Source organism: Hylobates moloch, unplaced genomic scaffold, assembly GCF_009828535.3.
Source record: "Hylobates moloch isolate HMO894 unplaced genomic scaffold, HMol_V3 SCAFFOLD_12, whole genome shotgun sequence".
Lineage (NCBI taxonomy): Eukaryota > Metazoa > Chordata > Mammalia > Primates > Hylobatidae > Hylobates > Hylobates moloch.
In genome coordinates this window covers 12,689,845-12,705,773 of record NW_026652287.1, presented here as the reverse complement: position 1 = coordinate 12,705,773, position 15,929 = coordinate 12,689,845, and the positions used below count along the sequence as shown (strand labels likewise).

General features: G+C 49.1%; 2 protein-coding genes across 3 annotated transcripts in view; one reads left to right on the top strand and one right to left on the bottom strand.

Moving 5' to 3' along the window:
• The window catches only part of GCN1 (GCN1 activator of EIF2AK4), a 69,329-nt gene extending 54,728 nt beyond the window's left edge, over nucleotides 1-14,601 (bottom strand). The window contains exons 1-5 of one of the 2 annotated variants that reach the window (XM_032168535.2): nucleotides 14,566-14,601; nucleotides 10,147-10,249; nucleotides 3,009-3,072; nucleotides 2,298-2,429; nucleotides 1,756-1,864 (exon numbers count right to left, since the gene is read on the bottom strand). In XM_032168535.2, coding sequence (XP_032024426.1) covers nucleotides 1,756-1,864; nucleotides 2,298-2,429; nucleotides 3,009-3,072; nucleotides 10,147-10,249; nucleotides 14,566-14,583 — 426 coding nt within the window. In that variant the 5' untranslated portion in view covers nucleotides 14,584-14,601. The remainder of the gene's footprint in view (nucleotides 1-1,755; nucleotides 1,865-2,297; nucleotides 2,430-3,008; nucleotides 3,073-10,146; nucleotides 10,250-14,565) is intronic. The other variant, XM_058425083.1, reaches the window with a different exon arrangement.
• On the top strand, nucleotides 9,793-9,990 carry LOC131380761 (prostaglandin reductase 2-like; the record flags this gene model as incomplete). The annotated part of the gene is made up of 1 exon (XM_058425084.1): nucleotides 9,793-9,990. A coding segment is annotated over one exon (198 nt), but the record flags the coding sequence as incomplete, so codon positions are not given.
• Nucleotides 14,602-15,929: the final 1,328 nt, after the last annotated feature.

Genomic DNA, 15,929 nt, shown 5'->3' with positions numbered 1-15,929 from the left:
AAAAAAAAAAAAAAAAAAAAGAAAGAAAGCAAGCAGATACACTTATGGAAAGCAATACTGATAAATTCCATTTGCATGTATACAAAATGGCATATGTACAAGGTTATTCTCTGCAGCACTGTTAGTAACAATAAAAAACTGTAAACAGCAGAGGACTCCCTATATATACTGTGATACAGAAAGGATTACTGGCTGGGCGTGGTGACTCACACCTATAAACCCAGCACTTCGGAAGACCGAAGCAGGTGGTTCCCTTGAGCCCAGGAGTTCGAGACCAACCTAGGCAACGAAAGAAAACCGCATCTCTAAAAAAATACAAAAATTAGCCAGGCATACACCAGCATGCCTGTAGTCCCAGCTACTCAGGAGGCTGCGACAGAAGGATCGCTTGAGCCCAGGAGGTCACGGCTGCAGTGAGCTGAGATCATGCCACTGTGCTCCAGCGTGGGTGACAGAGCAAGATCTTTGTCTCAAAAAAAAAAGAAGTCTGCAGAATCATGATGTGTTAAAAAAAAAAAAAAAATTTAAATATATTTTTTTAAAAGTAGGCTGGGCACCACAGGCGCGGAGACTCATGCCTGTAATCCCAGCACTTTGGGAGGCCAAGGCGGGCGGATCACCTGAGGTCGGGAGTTCGAGACTAGCCTGACCAACATGGAGAAACCCCATCTCTACTAAAAATACAAAACTAGCCGGGCATGGTGGCACATGCCTGTAATCCCAGCCACTTGGGAGGCTGAGGCAGGAGAATAGCTTGAATCCAGGAGGTGGAGGTTGTGGTGAGCTGAGATCACACCATTGCACTTCAGCCTACGCAACAAGAGTAAAACTCCGTCTCAAAAAAAAAAAAAAAAAAAAAAGGAGGCTGGGCACAATGGCTCATACCTGTAATCCCTGCATGTTGGGAGGTTGAGACAGACGGATCACCTGAGGTCAGTTTGAGACTAGCCTGGCCAACATGGTGAAACCCCATCTCTACTAAAAATACAAAAATTAGCCAGGTGTGGTGGCATGCACATATAGTCCCAGTTATACTCAGGAAGCTGAGGGTTCAGAATTGCTTGAGCCTGGCAGGCAGAGGTTGCAGTGAGCCAGCACCACACCACTGCACTCCAGCCTGGGCAACAGAGCAAGACTCCGTCTCAAAAAAAAAAAAACAAAAAAAAACAACTCCTCATGACCTACACTAAGCCTACCCAGGCACATGTCTGCTCTGCCCACCTCCCAACCTGGTGAGCAAACGTGGAAAGAAAAAGAAGAGAATGTGGAAGGAGCAGGTAGAGAATGGAAAGAGGGAATTTGAGAACCAAAACCAAGACAAGAAATCCATTCCATTCACCAGTTCAACACTGAAATCAAACACAGAGAATGGAATGACTAGCCAGAAAAAAACCAAGAGGATTTACACTATGATATTTTCTAGTCTACTTGCTTTTTGGCTGTCTTCCCAACTCTGGCCTGTCACGGTTTCCACACATGCCATGAAATCAGGGGCCTCATTTCTGTTGTCCACCACTGCATTTCTAGTGCCTAGCACCATGCCTGACAGAGAAGCTCCAAAATGTCTAATACACTGAGGAATGTGATTATGCTGCACTCATGGCCATTCATCAAAGCCACATACCTCGGGACAACTCAAGAGTGTCTGGTCACCCAGCACCCAGAAAAGCACTTGGCACCAAGAAGGTGCTGAAACATGCCCTAACTCCTGGCAGAAAGCTGACCCTTGCTACTTCAGAGACACAGGGAACCTACCAGTTTGTTCCAGATGTCTCCTTGTCGCTTGGCTCTCGATGGAAAGACAATGCGCACCAGGAGGCAGGTCCAGGTCAAGGCCAGCAAGGCGGCAGAGCCACTGCTCTTACTGCAGAGCAGAGTTGGGGGTGAGTTCAGAGCAGCAGCCTCCACCTTGAGGACGAACACTGTCCCTAAGGCCCCACCTGGTAATGCAGGCCCCTCCCTTGACCTCATGGAACAGAACCTGAAACCAGTTCCCCACAAACCATCTGTGGCAATTCAGGACAAGAAGTCCAGGCTTCAGTGCCCAAACTCCCATCTCTTGGCACTGACAACTATAAAAACAAACAGACGGCTTCCACCATTAGGGGCCTGGTGGGCAACTGTTCCCCTCAAAATGGACTTGCTTCCACTGTTTCCCAACCCTGCTCCTCGGGAAAGTGGTTTTCTCCACTAAGTTTGCTATCCTGGCTCCTCTCTCTGGTGCACAGTCAACTGCATCAGCTTCTCCTGAGCAGGACTGTACCAATTCTCAGGGGGCCACAACTTTTACCTCTTACCTGGGAACACCTGCTTTGGAGCCTATACCGGAAGACTGCAGAGACTGTAGAAGGTTCTTAGCAGTGGCTTCTGGCTGGGCCTCAGCCAACTGCTGGATGGCTGCCTGCAAGGCCCTGCGGGAGGCTGCATCTCTAGCGGGAGAGGCAAAGGGAAAGGTGAACATGCAGATCTCAGGCAGAGGCAGGGGCAAGGCTGCTCAGGCCATACACTGGTCTTTCTCAGGAGAAACTGATCACACCATATTCCAGTGGATCACAGAGGAGGGACTAGGAAATAACTAGATAAACTCACCTCCTCCTAGAGTTCTAAAAGTATCTCCTAAGGGCAAATAAGCCATTGAGTGTGTAAGGGCAGCACCTACACTTATGGAGCAGTTATAAGGGTCTCAAAGTAGGCCAGACGATTTAACACACATGACTAATGGCAGCATAAACACACTGACCACTATGGCACAGCAGGCAACTGTTCCAGGCACCTCACGCTTACTAACAACCACCCATGAGATAGAGAATGGCATCATCCCCATTCTGCAGACAAGGAAACTGAGGCACAGAGAGGTTAAGTAACTTGCCCAGGATCTAACAGCTAGGATGTGACACAGCCCAGATTTGGCACCAGGCAGTCTGGCTCTAACCTGGGCTCTAACCACTACCCTAAATCCCCTCTCTGTACAAAGTGCTCCAGATATGGGGCCTTTGGCTGGGACTCACCTATATCGATGCAGAGTCAAGCAGAACAACTTGCAGAGCCCCTTCACTGCTCCCTCTGGCAGATCTGAAACCAAAGATTACACAGACCACAGTCAATAAAAATGACTTAGTAAGCCGCTGGAGTCAGGTATTCTGCCAGACATGATCTCAGCCCACTGGACACTCCCCATATATTTAAGACTTTCCTCCCCAAGAGGAAAAAGCAACAACAAAACGGGACTCTAGGAAAACGCCTGGTACAGAAAAGTTGTGGGTAGACATTTGCTAAATGAACGAAACTAAGAAAACACAAGTGGCCTCGAAACCTCACATGCCATCAAGAGGAGGTTCAGGAGTGCTGAAATGATTCTACTTCTTGATCTGGGTGCTGGTTATACTGGTGTTTACCATGTGATGATTCAGTGAGCTGTTCCATTAAGAGGCGTACCTTTCTTCACATACATTCTAATAAACAGTTTAAAAAACAGTACAACGTTGAAGTACTCTGAGGGACCAGAAAAGGTAAGAACACCTATAACTGGAGTGTCTATGAAAGTCTGAAGGACACATAAGCTTGGCCTGACAGATTAGTAGGCTCTGGAAAAATGGAAAGAGAGGGAGATACATGTGGAGTGCAGGGTTAAGAAGGCATAATACCTATTCAGAACACATGAGGAAGAAAAGAGGAGGACTAATAACACCCTAGCTCTTGGTGCTTACAACACACCAGACCCTGCTCTAGATCATTCATACACAGTAACTCACTTAATCCATATAAAGTGGGCACTGTTATTAAGGCCCCCCCTTTTATTTTTCAGACGGAGTCTCACTCTATCGCCCCGGATGGAGTGCAGTAGTGCGATCTCTGCTCACTGCAACCTCTGCCTCCCAGGTTCAAGTGATTCTCCTGCCTCAGCCATCCGAGTAGCTGGGACTAAAGGTGTGCGCCACCACGCCCAGTTAATTTTTGTATTTTTAGTAGAGACGGGGTTTCACCATGTTGGCCATGCTGGTCTCAAACTCGTGACCTTGTGATCCACCTGCCTCAGCCTCCCAAAGTGCTAGGATTACAGGCGTGAGCCACCGCACCCGGATTAAGCCCATTTTTTTTTTTTTTTTTTTTTTTGAGACGGAGTCTTGCTCTGTCCCCCAGGCTGGAGTGCAGTGGCGCAATCTCGGCTCACTGCAAGCTCTGCCTCCCGGGTTCACGCCATTCTCCTGCCTCAGCCTCCTGAGTAGCTGGGACTACAGGCGCCCGCCAACACGCCCGGCTAATTTTTTGTATTTTTAGTAGAGACGGGGTTTCACCGTGTTAGCCAGGATGGTCTCGATCTCCTGACCTCGTGATCCGCCCGCCTCGGCCTCCCAAAGTGCTGGGATTACAGGCTTGAGCCACCGCGCCCGGCCAGGATTAAGCCCATTTTTAAATGAAGAAACCAAGTAATGGGAAACAAAGCCAGTCAGTCAGAGTGAAACAGATACACCCTAACTCTGGACTGAAACAGATACACTCTAACTCTGGGCAGAAAGAGTTCAACTCTTGGTTGAACAAGAGTGCTGAATATGGCTGGGCGCAGTGACTCACGCCTGTAATCCCAGCACTTTGGGAGGCCAAGGTGGGAGGATAACTTGAGGTCAGGAGTTCGACACCAGCCTGGCCAACACGGCGAAACCCCGTCTCTCCTAAAAATACAAAAATTACCTGGGCATGGTGGCACGTGTCTGTAATCCCAGTTACTCAGGAGGCTGAGGTGGGAGGATCACCTAAGCCTGGGAGATTGAGGCTGCAAGGAGAATCGCCTGAACCCAGAAAGTGGAGGTTGCAGTGAGCAGAGATGGCGCCACTGCACTCCAGCCCAGAAGACGGAGCGAGACTCCATCTCAAAAAAAAAAAAAGAGTGCTCAATAATGTTGGAAAGCCAACCTGTGACAAGTGCTGCATGACACAGTGAAGCATGCAAACAAAAGGAAGGAGCTTCTGAGGAGGAGGAAATTTAACCTGCAGTGTAACACAGACTTATACTGGGTGTAGGAAGAACCTGAGAGCAGGAGGCCCATACCATTCCTCACACTTCAGGCACCTGAATGATGGAAGAGAAATGAATGAGGTACAGGGACGCAGTTTCCCCAGGGCCCTGACCACTGCATTGGTCCATGTGATTTGGGGCTATTTCAGTAACTGGGGAAAAGAATAACTGGAGCCAGAAACAGGTTGTGGCTAAGACAATGGCAATAACAGCTAACATACACTGTGAGCTTACCATAGCCAGACAATGCGTTACATTTACTCCAACCTATCAGGGAAGTACTACTGCTATCTCCATGTTCAAAGCAAAGAAACAGGCTCAGAGAGGTGAAGTAACTTGAAGCAGGTCACACGGCCTGCAAGTGGCACAGCCCATCTGAGCCCTTCATCACTGACTGCTGCACTAGAGGCCTGTGACTGGAAAGATCGGTATCACATGGCTGCCTTTTCTAACTAGAGGGCTCTGCTGGGAAAGTGACCAGAAAAACCTTTGAGGATGCCATAAAACTCATACACTGAAGCATTAACACACAAGAGAATCTCTGAGATGCTCATAAATAGCAAGTTTACAAGCTTGGGTATCTTACTAGGCTTAAGTAGGTCAGAAGCAGCAAATGAGAAGTTGGGTGAAGTGGTAGAAATAGGAAGTAAAAGTGGACAGAAAGGGAGACCCAATTTATATGGCCATGATTTTCTTTTTTTTTTTGAGGCAGAGTTTCGTTCTTGTCGCCCAGGCTGGAGTGCAACGGCACAATATCAGCTCACTTTAACCTCCGCCTCCCAGATTCAAGAGATTCTTCTGCCTCAGCCTCCCAAAGTAGCTGGGATTACAGATGCCCACCACCACGCCCAGTTAATTTTTTTGTATTTTTAGTTGAGACGGGGTTTCACCATGTTGGCCAGGCTGGTCTTGAACTCCTGACCTCAGGTGATCCATCCTCCTCGGCCTTCTAAAGTGCTGGGATTACAGGTGTGAGCCACCGAGCCCAACCATGGAAATGGTTTTCAAACTTTAGTAAACATAGGAATCACCTAAAGGACTTGTCAAAACACAAATGCTGGGTTCTGTGCCCAACCTTTTTTTTTTTTTTTTTTTGACACAGGGTCTCACTCTGTCACCCAGGCTGGAAAGCAGTAGCACAATCATGGACCACTGCAGCCTCAACTTCCTGGGCTCAAGAGATCCTCCCACCTCTCAACCTCCTAAGTAGCTGGGGCTACAGCACCTCCAGGATTTCTGATTTGAGTTGCTCCAATGGAGCTGAGAATTTTTATCTCTAACAAGTTCCAAGATGATGCTGATGCTGCCTGTCCAGGGACCACACTTTGAGAGCCAAAGCTATACAGTAAAAACAAACATACCAAAAGAAATGAAAAACAAAACAAAACAAAACAAAACAAAACTAGAATTTATTGAGTGAAGGCAAAATGGTCTTACTCTAGTAAGTCATAGAGCTATCCCTTGGTTATGGTGCAGATCAGGATAATCAGATATGCTCAGCATTTCCCAAAATGTGTTCCCCAGACCCTGAACAGATTTTCAGCAAAAAAGAGGTTCAAAGAAAACACTGAATCCAAGGAAGCTTAATAAAGTGAAAACACCTTGTTGCGAATATTCCAAGAGGACATCAAAAACATGACCTCTAGGCTGGGTGTGGTGGCTGACGCCTGTAATCCCAGCACTTTGGGAGGCCGAGGTGGGTGGATAACCCGAGATCAGGAGTTCAAGACCAGACTGGCCAACATGGTGAAACCCCATCTCTACTAAAAATACAAATATTAGCTGGGCGTGGTGGCAGGTGCCTGTAATCCCAGCTACTTGGGAGGTTGAGGCAGGAGAATCACTTGAACCCAGGAGGTGGACATTGCAGTGAGCCGAGGTCGCGCCACAGCACTCCAGCCTGGGTGACGGAGGGAGACTCTGTCTCACACACACACACAAAAAAAAAAAAAAAAAAAAAAACCTCTCCCAACTTATTTGATCTTGGAATCCCTTATTGGCCAATCACCTACTACCATGTTGCTGACTTCCATGGAACACAGATTGGGAAAAATGATATCCCAAGTCATAAAAAAAATGTTTTTGGCCAGGCGCGGTGGCTCACACCTGTAATCCCAGCACTTTGGGAGGCTGGGGCGGGTGGATCACAAGGTCAGGAGATCAAGACCATCCGGGCTAACACGGTGAAACCCTGTCTCTACTAAAAATACAAAAAATTAGCCAGGGGTGGTGGCAGACACCTGTTGTCCCAGTTACTCCGCAGGCTGACGCAGAAGAATGGCATGAACCCAGGAGGCGGAGCTTGCAGTGATCTGAGATCACGCCACTGCACTCCAGCCTGGGCAACAAAGCGAGACTCTGTCTCAAAAAAAAAAAAAAAAAAAAGTTTTTGTACTCTGTATACTACTTGAGAAAGGTTTTAGCTATCTTTTTAAAATATTTCTAATCAAAATGGTTAAAAGTGTAAATAGCTTTCACACCTGAATGGATAAACTCTCCACTAACCCAAAAGTTTTAACTGTTTCAATTCACACTATAGCAAGGAAATAAAGTAAAGGCAGAAGTTGTGCAGGGAGGGGGGAAAAAGGCCATGGTTCCTTTTTTATTTGAGACAGAGTCTTGCTCTATCGCCCAGGCTGGAGTGCAGTAGCACGATCTCAGCTCACTGCAACCTCCACTGCCTCCCAGGTTGAAGCGATTCTCCTGCCTCAGCCTCCTGAGTAGCTAGGATAACAGGCGCGCGTCACCACGCCCAGCTAATTTTTGTGTTTTCAGCAGAGACAGGGTTTCACCATGTTGGTCAGGCTGGTCTCGAACTCCTGACCTCGTGATCCACCCGCCTCGGCCTCCCAAAGTGTTGGGATTACAGGCGTGAGGCACCGCACCCGGGTTCTTTTTTTTGAGACAGAGTCTCGCTCTGTTGCCCAGGCTGGAGTGCAGTGGCACAATCTCGGCTCACCGCAACCTCCACCTCCCAGGTTCAAGCAGTTCTCCTGCCTCAGCCTCCTGAGTAGCTGGGATTACAGGCGCACACCACCACACCTGGCTAATTTTTGTGCTTTTTTTTTAGTAGAGACGGGGTTTCACCATGTTGGCCAGGATGGTCTTGAACTCCTGACCTTGTGATCTGCTGGCCTCAGCCTCCCAAAGTGCTGGGATTACAGGCGTGAGCCACCGCGCCTGGCCAAGGCCATGGTTCTAAAGAAAGACAATTTCAGCTGGGCCCAGTGGCTCGTGCCTGTAACCCCGGCACTTTGAGAGGCCGAGGCAGGCGGATCACTTGAGGTCAAGAGTTCAGGACCACCCTGGCCAATATGGTGAAACCCCATCTCTACTAAAAACACGAAAATTAGCTGGGTGTGGTGGCGCACACCTGTAATCCCGGCTACTGGGGAGGCTGAGGCATGAGAATCACCTGAACCAGTGAGGCGGAGGTTGTAGTGAGCCGGCAGCGTGCCACTGCACTCCAGCCTGGGCGATGTCGTGAGACTCTGTCTCAAAAAGAAGAAAAAAAAAAGAAAAACACAATTTATTTCCAATATGGAACATTGTCGCTTGAGGCCAGCCTGGCCAACATGGTGAAACCCTATCTCTACTAAAAATACAAAAATTAGCCAGGCATGGTGTGGGCACCTGCAATCCCAGCTACCCGGGAGGCTGAGGGCAGGCAAATCACTTCAACCCAGGAGGTGGAGGTTGCAGTGAGCTGAGATCGTGCCATTGCACTTCAGCCAGGGCAACAGTGATAGACTCTGTCTCAAAAAAAAAAAAAAAAAACGCTTCCCTCCCTCCCTCCCTTCCTTTCTTTCTTTCTTGAGACAGTCTCCCTCTGTTGCCCAGGCTGGAGTGCAGCGGCATAATCTCGGCTCACTGCAACCTCCCTGCCTCGGGCTCCCATGATTCTCCTGCCTCGGCCTGCCGAATACCTGGGATTGCAGGCGCACACCACCACGCCTGGCTGGTTTTTGTATTTTTGGTGGAGACGGGGTTTCGCCGTGTTGGGCAGGCTGGTCTCCAACTCCTGACCTCGACTGATCTGCCCGCCTTGGCCTCCCGAAGTGCTGGGATTACAGATGGAGTCTCGCTCACTCAATGTTGCCCAGGCTGGAGTGCAGTGGCGTGATCTTAGCTCGCTACAACCTCCACCTCCCAGCCGCCTGCCTTGGCCTCCCAAAGTGCTAAGATTACAGCCTCTGCCCGGCCGCCACCCCGTCTAGGAAGTGAGGAGCGTCTCTGCCTGGCGCCCATCGTCTGGGATGTGAGGAGCGCCTCTGCCCGGCCGCCCCGTCTGGGAAGTGAGGAGCGCCTCTGCCCGGCCACCCATCGTCTCGGATGTGAGGAGCGCCTCTGCCCGGCCACTCCGTCTGGGATGTGAGGAGCACCTCTGCCCGGCCGCCTCGTCTGGGAAGTGAGGAGCGCCTCTGCCCAGCCGCCACCCCGTCTGGGAAGTGAGGAGCGCCTCTGCCCAGCCGCCACCCCGTCTGGGAAGTGAGGGAGTGTCTCTGCCCAGCCACCCCGTCTGGGATGTGAGGAGCGCCTCTGCCCGGCCGCTCTGTCTGGGATGTGAGGAGCGCCTCTGCCCGGCCGCCCCGTCTGGGATGTGAGGAGCGCCTCCGCCCGGCCACCCCGTCTGGGAAGTGAGGAGCGCCTCCGCCCGGCCGCCCCGTCTGGGATGTGAGGAGCGCCTCCGCCCGGCCGCCCCGTCTGGGAAGTGAGGAGCGCCTCTGCCTGGCCGCTGTGCAACCTTCCAAGTGTGAAGTGACAGCCTTCATTGTAGAATGAATGAAGACACTGGCACTGATTATATAACACCTTGGCAGCTATCTCAAGTCGTTGATGGTGAAGGTATTGGAATTATAGAAGAAGGCAAACACACAAATTTGACTAAAGGCGATTTTATGACTTCTTTCTATCGGCCCTGGCAAACCAAAGTTATTCTGGATAGAAATAGCCTTGAAAAGGTGATACATATATGAACGTATCTGATTTTTTTTTCCTGTGTAATTCTTAATTTGTGCATTTGATATTCAGTTGTGTTTGTAATCATGGAAAAATAAAAGCATATATAAAAAAAAGAAAAAAAAAGAAAAACAATGAATATTCTCCAGGGTATGTGTATGAAAAATAAATACCTTTTCCAGCAACACACTTCCCAAGTTCACTGAGGATTTCTCTCCGTTCCTTTACACTGGCTGTTGTCACCTTCCCTGCAAAACGCTTTAGTGTCTCGGAAACCTGTGAAGGCCAAGCAACAGAGAAAAATTTACTAGTCAGACTATAAAACAATGAGTGTGTGTGTTGAGGGGTGGGTGTAGAATTTGGGGATCTCTCCCCTGGGGTTTCTCAGCCTCCCCACTCGTGACATTTTGGGCCAGGTAATTCTGGTTGTGGGGGCCGTGTTTTTAGCAGCATTCCAGGTCTCTACCCACTCTATGTCAGTAGCAGCCCACCTCCCCCACCAGCCCCAGTTGTGACATTGTCAAATGTCTCCTGGGAGGCAAAATCACTCCCACTTGAGATGTACTGCTTTAATTCAACTAGTCAGCAAGTCAATATACCTTATTTAAACTTGGGCAATAAGAGGAAAGGCAAAGACCTCTGAAAAGAAAATATCCCTTCAGAACTACCCAAAATCTAGCAAGGGCCTCCTAGTACATGCCAAGTATGTTCCGTTTACATTATCTCACTTTAACCTCCCCATAAGGGGAATGTCAGCATCCTGGCAACTCACTGGCAGAGGATAAGCACACTGGCTAAAAGGAGAAAGGTCAGGAGATTGGATCCCAGCTCTGCCTTTTACTAGCTGTGGAAACTTAGTCAAATAATGTCACTCCCCCAATCTTCAATTTTTTCATCTATAAGATGCAGACAATAGCAGCTACCTCATCTGACTGTTATGGAGTTTAAATGAGATTGTGTATAAGGGGCATCTACTCTCATCCCAAGCAAGAAGTTGGCTACTACTACCAGTAAGCCTGCAAGGGAAGCATCAGTATCCCCATTTTAAAGGCAATGAAGAAACCATCTCCAAGAGAGGAAGTCACTGCTCAGAGTGGAGTCGAGAGCCACAGCACCTGCGTTTTTGAAACTAACCTTGAAACCAAACAGGTCGATAAACTGATGCTAACAAATCTTTAGCTTTCAACAGCCATCGAGTTACCACAGCTGCAGTCCCCTGCATAGGGACGTAAGCATAAGACCCAGTGAGGGGGGGCAGTTTGCAAACGTCCCTGAAAATCTGCTCTTGAGCAATATTCTACAAGCTACCAAGTGGACAGGTTGTGGATTCATAAGCCGTAGAGCAGGGCATGATAAGGCTCATGTAACTTAACACAGTTGGGTCATCATCTTTTTCTTTTGAGGGTATGTCACAGGCAGGCCTTATCAGTAGTGTAAGAGTCAAGCGTACACACAGAAATAAAATAATGCTGAGTTGTTCGTGCTTAAATCCCTGCCATAGTTCTATTGGCAATGAATAAAAGAAACTGATGTCCAAAACTGTCTTCTACATAAATGATGTAGTTTTAACTTTAAAATGTCTTTTGTTTTTAGTCATAGATGCACACAGAGTCAAAACCAAAGAGTTCTAAGAAGTCTGCCATAAAAACCAGTCCCTTGCCCTCACTCTCCATGGGCAACCCTTAGGTTGATCTGGTGTATATTTGGGTAGTTACCTCCACATATCTAAGTATCTCTAAATACGGAGGTAACTTGCATGTGCTTCTTGATTTTTCAGTTTTGCTACCTTTCCACCACAGCTCCCTTTCCAGCTCTGACCCCATCGCACACCCTCCCCATTTCCCCAGTGGAAGTCCCCAGTTTCATAATACAGGCTAGGTCAATAGTCAGTGATTATATTATATGTAAAGGGCATTCAACACCCATTTAATAAACTCTGATTCTTCCCAGCTTTTTTAAGCCCCTGGTGTTAATAATTACCCTTTCCTACCTCACTTCAGTTTGACTTGTTTTATCTGTTCTTATAAATAATTAAACCCCAAATTTTTTGCCATTTGTCTAAATCTCAGTACATTTAGGGAGATCATTCCACCTTTCTAAGGAAATCTCTCCCAGAGTTTTCTGACCTGCCCCAATTAGGCATGTGATCCTCTACAGCTGGGGCACAAGTTTATCACCCTGAACATGTACTTTCTTGTGTTTGTGTGAAGCACATCCTCCATTTTGTAAACTCCTTGCAAGTATGAAAATGTTCTGGCCAAATACAGAATTCTAGGTTGAAATCATTTTCCTTTAGAATACTGAAGACAAGGCTGGGCGCGGTGGCTCACGCCTGTAATCCCTGCACTTTGGGAGGCCAAGGCGGGCAGATCACAAGGTCAGGAGATCCAGACCATCCTGGCCAACATGGTGAAACCCCGTCTCTACTAAAAATACAAAAAAAAATTAGCTGGGCGTGGTGGCGGGTGCCTGTAATCCCAGCTACTCGGTAGGCTGAGGCAGAAGAATCGCTTGAACCCGGGAGGCAGAGGTTGTAGTGAGCCCAGATTGTGCCACTGCACTCTAGCCTGGGCGACAGAGCAAGACTCTGTCTCGAACAAAAAAAAAAAAAAAAAAAAAAGAATACTGAAGACAAGGCCGGGCACAGTGGTTCATGCCTGTAATCACAGCACTTTGGGAGGCCGAGGCAGGCAGATTGCTTGAGGTCAGAAGTTCGAGACCAGCCCACCCAACATGGTGAAACCCTGTCTCTACAAAAACTACAAAAATTAGCCAGACATGGTGGCGCATGTCTGTAATCCCAGCTACTCGGGAAGCTGAGGCAGGAGAATTGCTTGAACCTGGGAGGCAGAGGTTGCAGTGAGTTCACATTGCACCATTGCACTCCAGCCTGGGCAACAAGAGAGAAACTCCGTCTCAAAAAATAAAATAAAATAATAAAAAATAATTTCAGGCTGGGCGCGGTGGCTCATGCCTGTAATCCCAGCACTTTGGGAGGCCAAGGCAGGAGGATCACCTGAGGTCAGGAGTTCAAGACCAGCCTGGCCAACATGGAGAAACTCCATCTCTGCTAAAAATACAAAAATTATAAAATACAAAAATATTCTCCTGCACCACCCAATACAGTAGCCACTGGCTACATGTGGCTAACTGTGCACTGAAATGTGGCTGGTACAAGTAAAGAACTAAATTTTTTTTTTTTTTTTTTTGAGACAGAGTCCCGCTCTTGTTGCTCAGGCTGGAGCGCAGTGGCGCAATCTCGGCTCACTGCAACCTCTGCCTCCCAGGTTCAAGCGATTCTCATGCCTCAGCCTCCTGAGTAGCTGGAATTACAGACATGCCGCCATACCCGGTTAATTTTTTGCAATTTTAGTAGAGACGGCGTTTTGCCACGTTGGTCAGGCTAGTCTCAAACTCCTGACCTGAAGTGATCCACCAGCCTTGGCCTCCCAAAGTGCTGGGATTACAGGGTGAGCCACCACGCCCTGCCAAACAATGAATTTTTTAATTTAATTTAATTTTAACAAACTTAAGTAGCCATGTGGCTGCCATACTGGACATTGCATCTCTAGACAAGATTTTTCCCTCAAGTGAGTATCAATGTTAAACATTCAGCATGTGTTCCCCTAACCCTCTCATACTAAGCTTTTCTTTCTAGGATTCAGTACAACATAACTTGAACATCAGCCACCTGCATAGGAAAGTCTCAATAAATGTCTTTCTGAATGCTTAAGTGGTCATTTTCTGGGCCTACACATAAAAATCAATCCCATCACCCTGGAGACCCTAAATCAGCCCAGCTGTCCTTTAGACACCTGTTCTTCCCCTGCCTCATGACAAAGTCTTTTCACCTTAAAACGTAACAACTGGGTGGAGGAAAAGGTTTTCCCAGGTCTTTCCTGAACTACAAGGTACCCACAGGTAACACTCAAGGGTGACAAGACTCTTCCTGGACAGGACAGTTCTTTTCACTAACCCTGGATCTAATAACAACCAACATATATCAAGGCCTTATTTTATCTCACTGAACCTTCACAACAACCTTTTAAGGTAAGTATTGTTTTAACCTCATTTTATAGATGAAAAGGCAGACTTGGCGGGGTTAAGTCACTTGTTTGGCATGTCACAGAAATCGACGAGCAGGAACTCAAGCCCAGATCTGTATGAATTCAAAGACTACACTCAAAGTCCCTGTTCATAGTAGGTGCTCAAATAACATTTGCTGAATGCAAAGTTTAAGGAAGACTTGGCGTTGGCCCGGGGCTCACAGCCGGAGGGCTTTGGAGAAAACAAGTAGAGGCTCGGTAAAGTGAACTTTTGCGACTCTGGGGTCGGGCAAAGGCCCCACCGAGCTCCAGCTGCCGAAGTCGAGGCGGGAGCCCCGGACTCCTCGAGCCCGCGGTCTGCCTGCGCCGCCCGGGCCGGGCCAAGCCCGCAGCCGTGAGAGTCCAACCTGAAACGGCCCCGAGACTACGCCCTCCACAGCCACCACCCCCAGCGCCCCTAAGCCGAGGAGCGAGAGGGGCCCCGCCCGACGGCCACCGTCCGCACCCAGTCCCTCGCCGCGTTGGCGCCGCAGCCGCCCGCCTAACCTGCGTGTCCGCCGCCATCCTGCCGGGGCTGACTCCGGAACCGCTTCCGGAGCGCTTCCGGGTCACAGCGGGGCCCACGCGGCAGGGCGAGGCCGGGAGCCAGCTGGGGCAGGGCCCCGGGCTTGGCGCCCCCGGGCGGGACGGCGGCCGCTGCAGCCCGGGCAGCCGGATCACAGGCTTAAAGTTGGCCCGCGTCCGAGCCACAAGGCCTCCTCCCCAGGGCCCGCTCTTCAGCCCCGGGCGCCTCGTGGGAGACTAGTGCTTGTAACGTGGTGAGGCCGCGGTGTAACGCTATGAGCCCGCATTGCAGCCCCTGACCCACTTCCAGCCCGCAGGGCCAGCCCTACGTGGGCCTTTCCTGAGTGATGACTAAGTTCTTTAGAAAAACAAGTGTTGCTTCCTAGATAGCAGGAACTAAAAACTAGGTAATAGAGTCGGTGAACTAGTCTTTTGTTCTCAGTTTGTAGTTCAGTTGGCGGATGACTTGTACAGGGTTAGCAAACGTGGGTGGATACAGAGGTCAGGGAAGGTTCAGAACTGAAGGAGGCCCCTGCCCTGGGGAAATGCTGGATGCCCCAGGTTGGGAGCTTTGAAGGCCACAGGGCAAGAGGCTACGTGCAGAAGTGGCTGCAATTTAGGGAATAGGGTCTCCACAGCTTAGTTGTCGGCCCTGTTAGCAGTGGCTTTCAAACCTTTGACACAGACCTAGTTAAAATGAATATATCACGTTCCAGCAAACAGATCTCTAAGTGAAATACAGGAATCACAACAACACCTATTCTCAGCAGATGCTGCTTTCTCTTTAAATACTGGGGCCAAGCATGGTGGCTCACGCCTGTAACCCCAGCACTTTGGGAGGCTGAGGTGGGTAGATCAACCTGATGTCAGGATTTCCAGACCAGCCTGGTCAACATGACGAAATCTCGTCTCTACTAAAAATACCAGAAAAAAAAAAAAAAAGGCCGGGTGCGGTGGCTCACCCTTGTAATCCCAGCACTTTGGGAGGCCAGGGCGGGCAGATCACGAGGTCAGAAGCTCGAGACCAGCCTGGCTAACAGTGAAACCCCGTCTCTACTAAAAATACAAAAATTAGCTGAGTGGTGGCACACACCTGTAGTCCCAACTACTCGGCAGGCTGAGGTGGGAGAACCGCTTGAACCCGGGAGGCGGAGATTGCAGCGAGCTGAGACCATGCCATTGCACTCCAGTCTTGGTGACAGGGCAAGACTGTCTCAACAACAAAAAAAATTAGCCAGGTGTGGTGGCAGCCACCTGTAATTCCAGCTACTTGGGAGGCTGAGGCAGGAGAATCGCTTGAACCCAGGAGGCGGAGGTTGCAGTGAGCCAAGACCAAGCCACTGCAC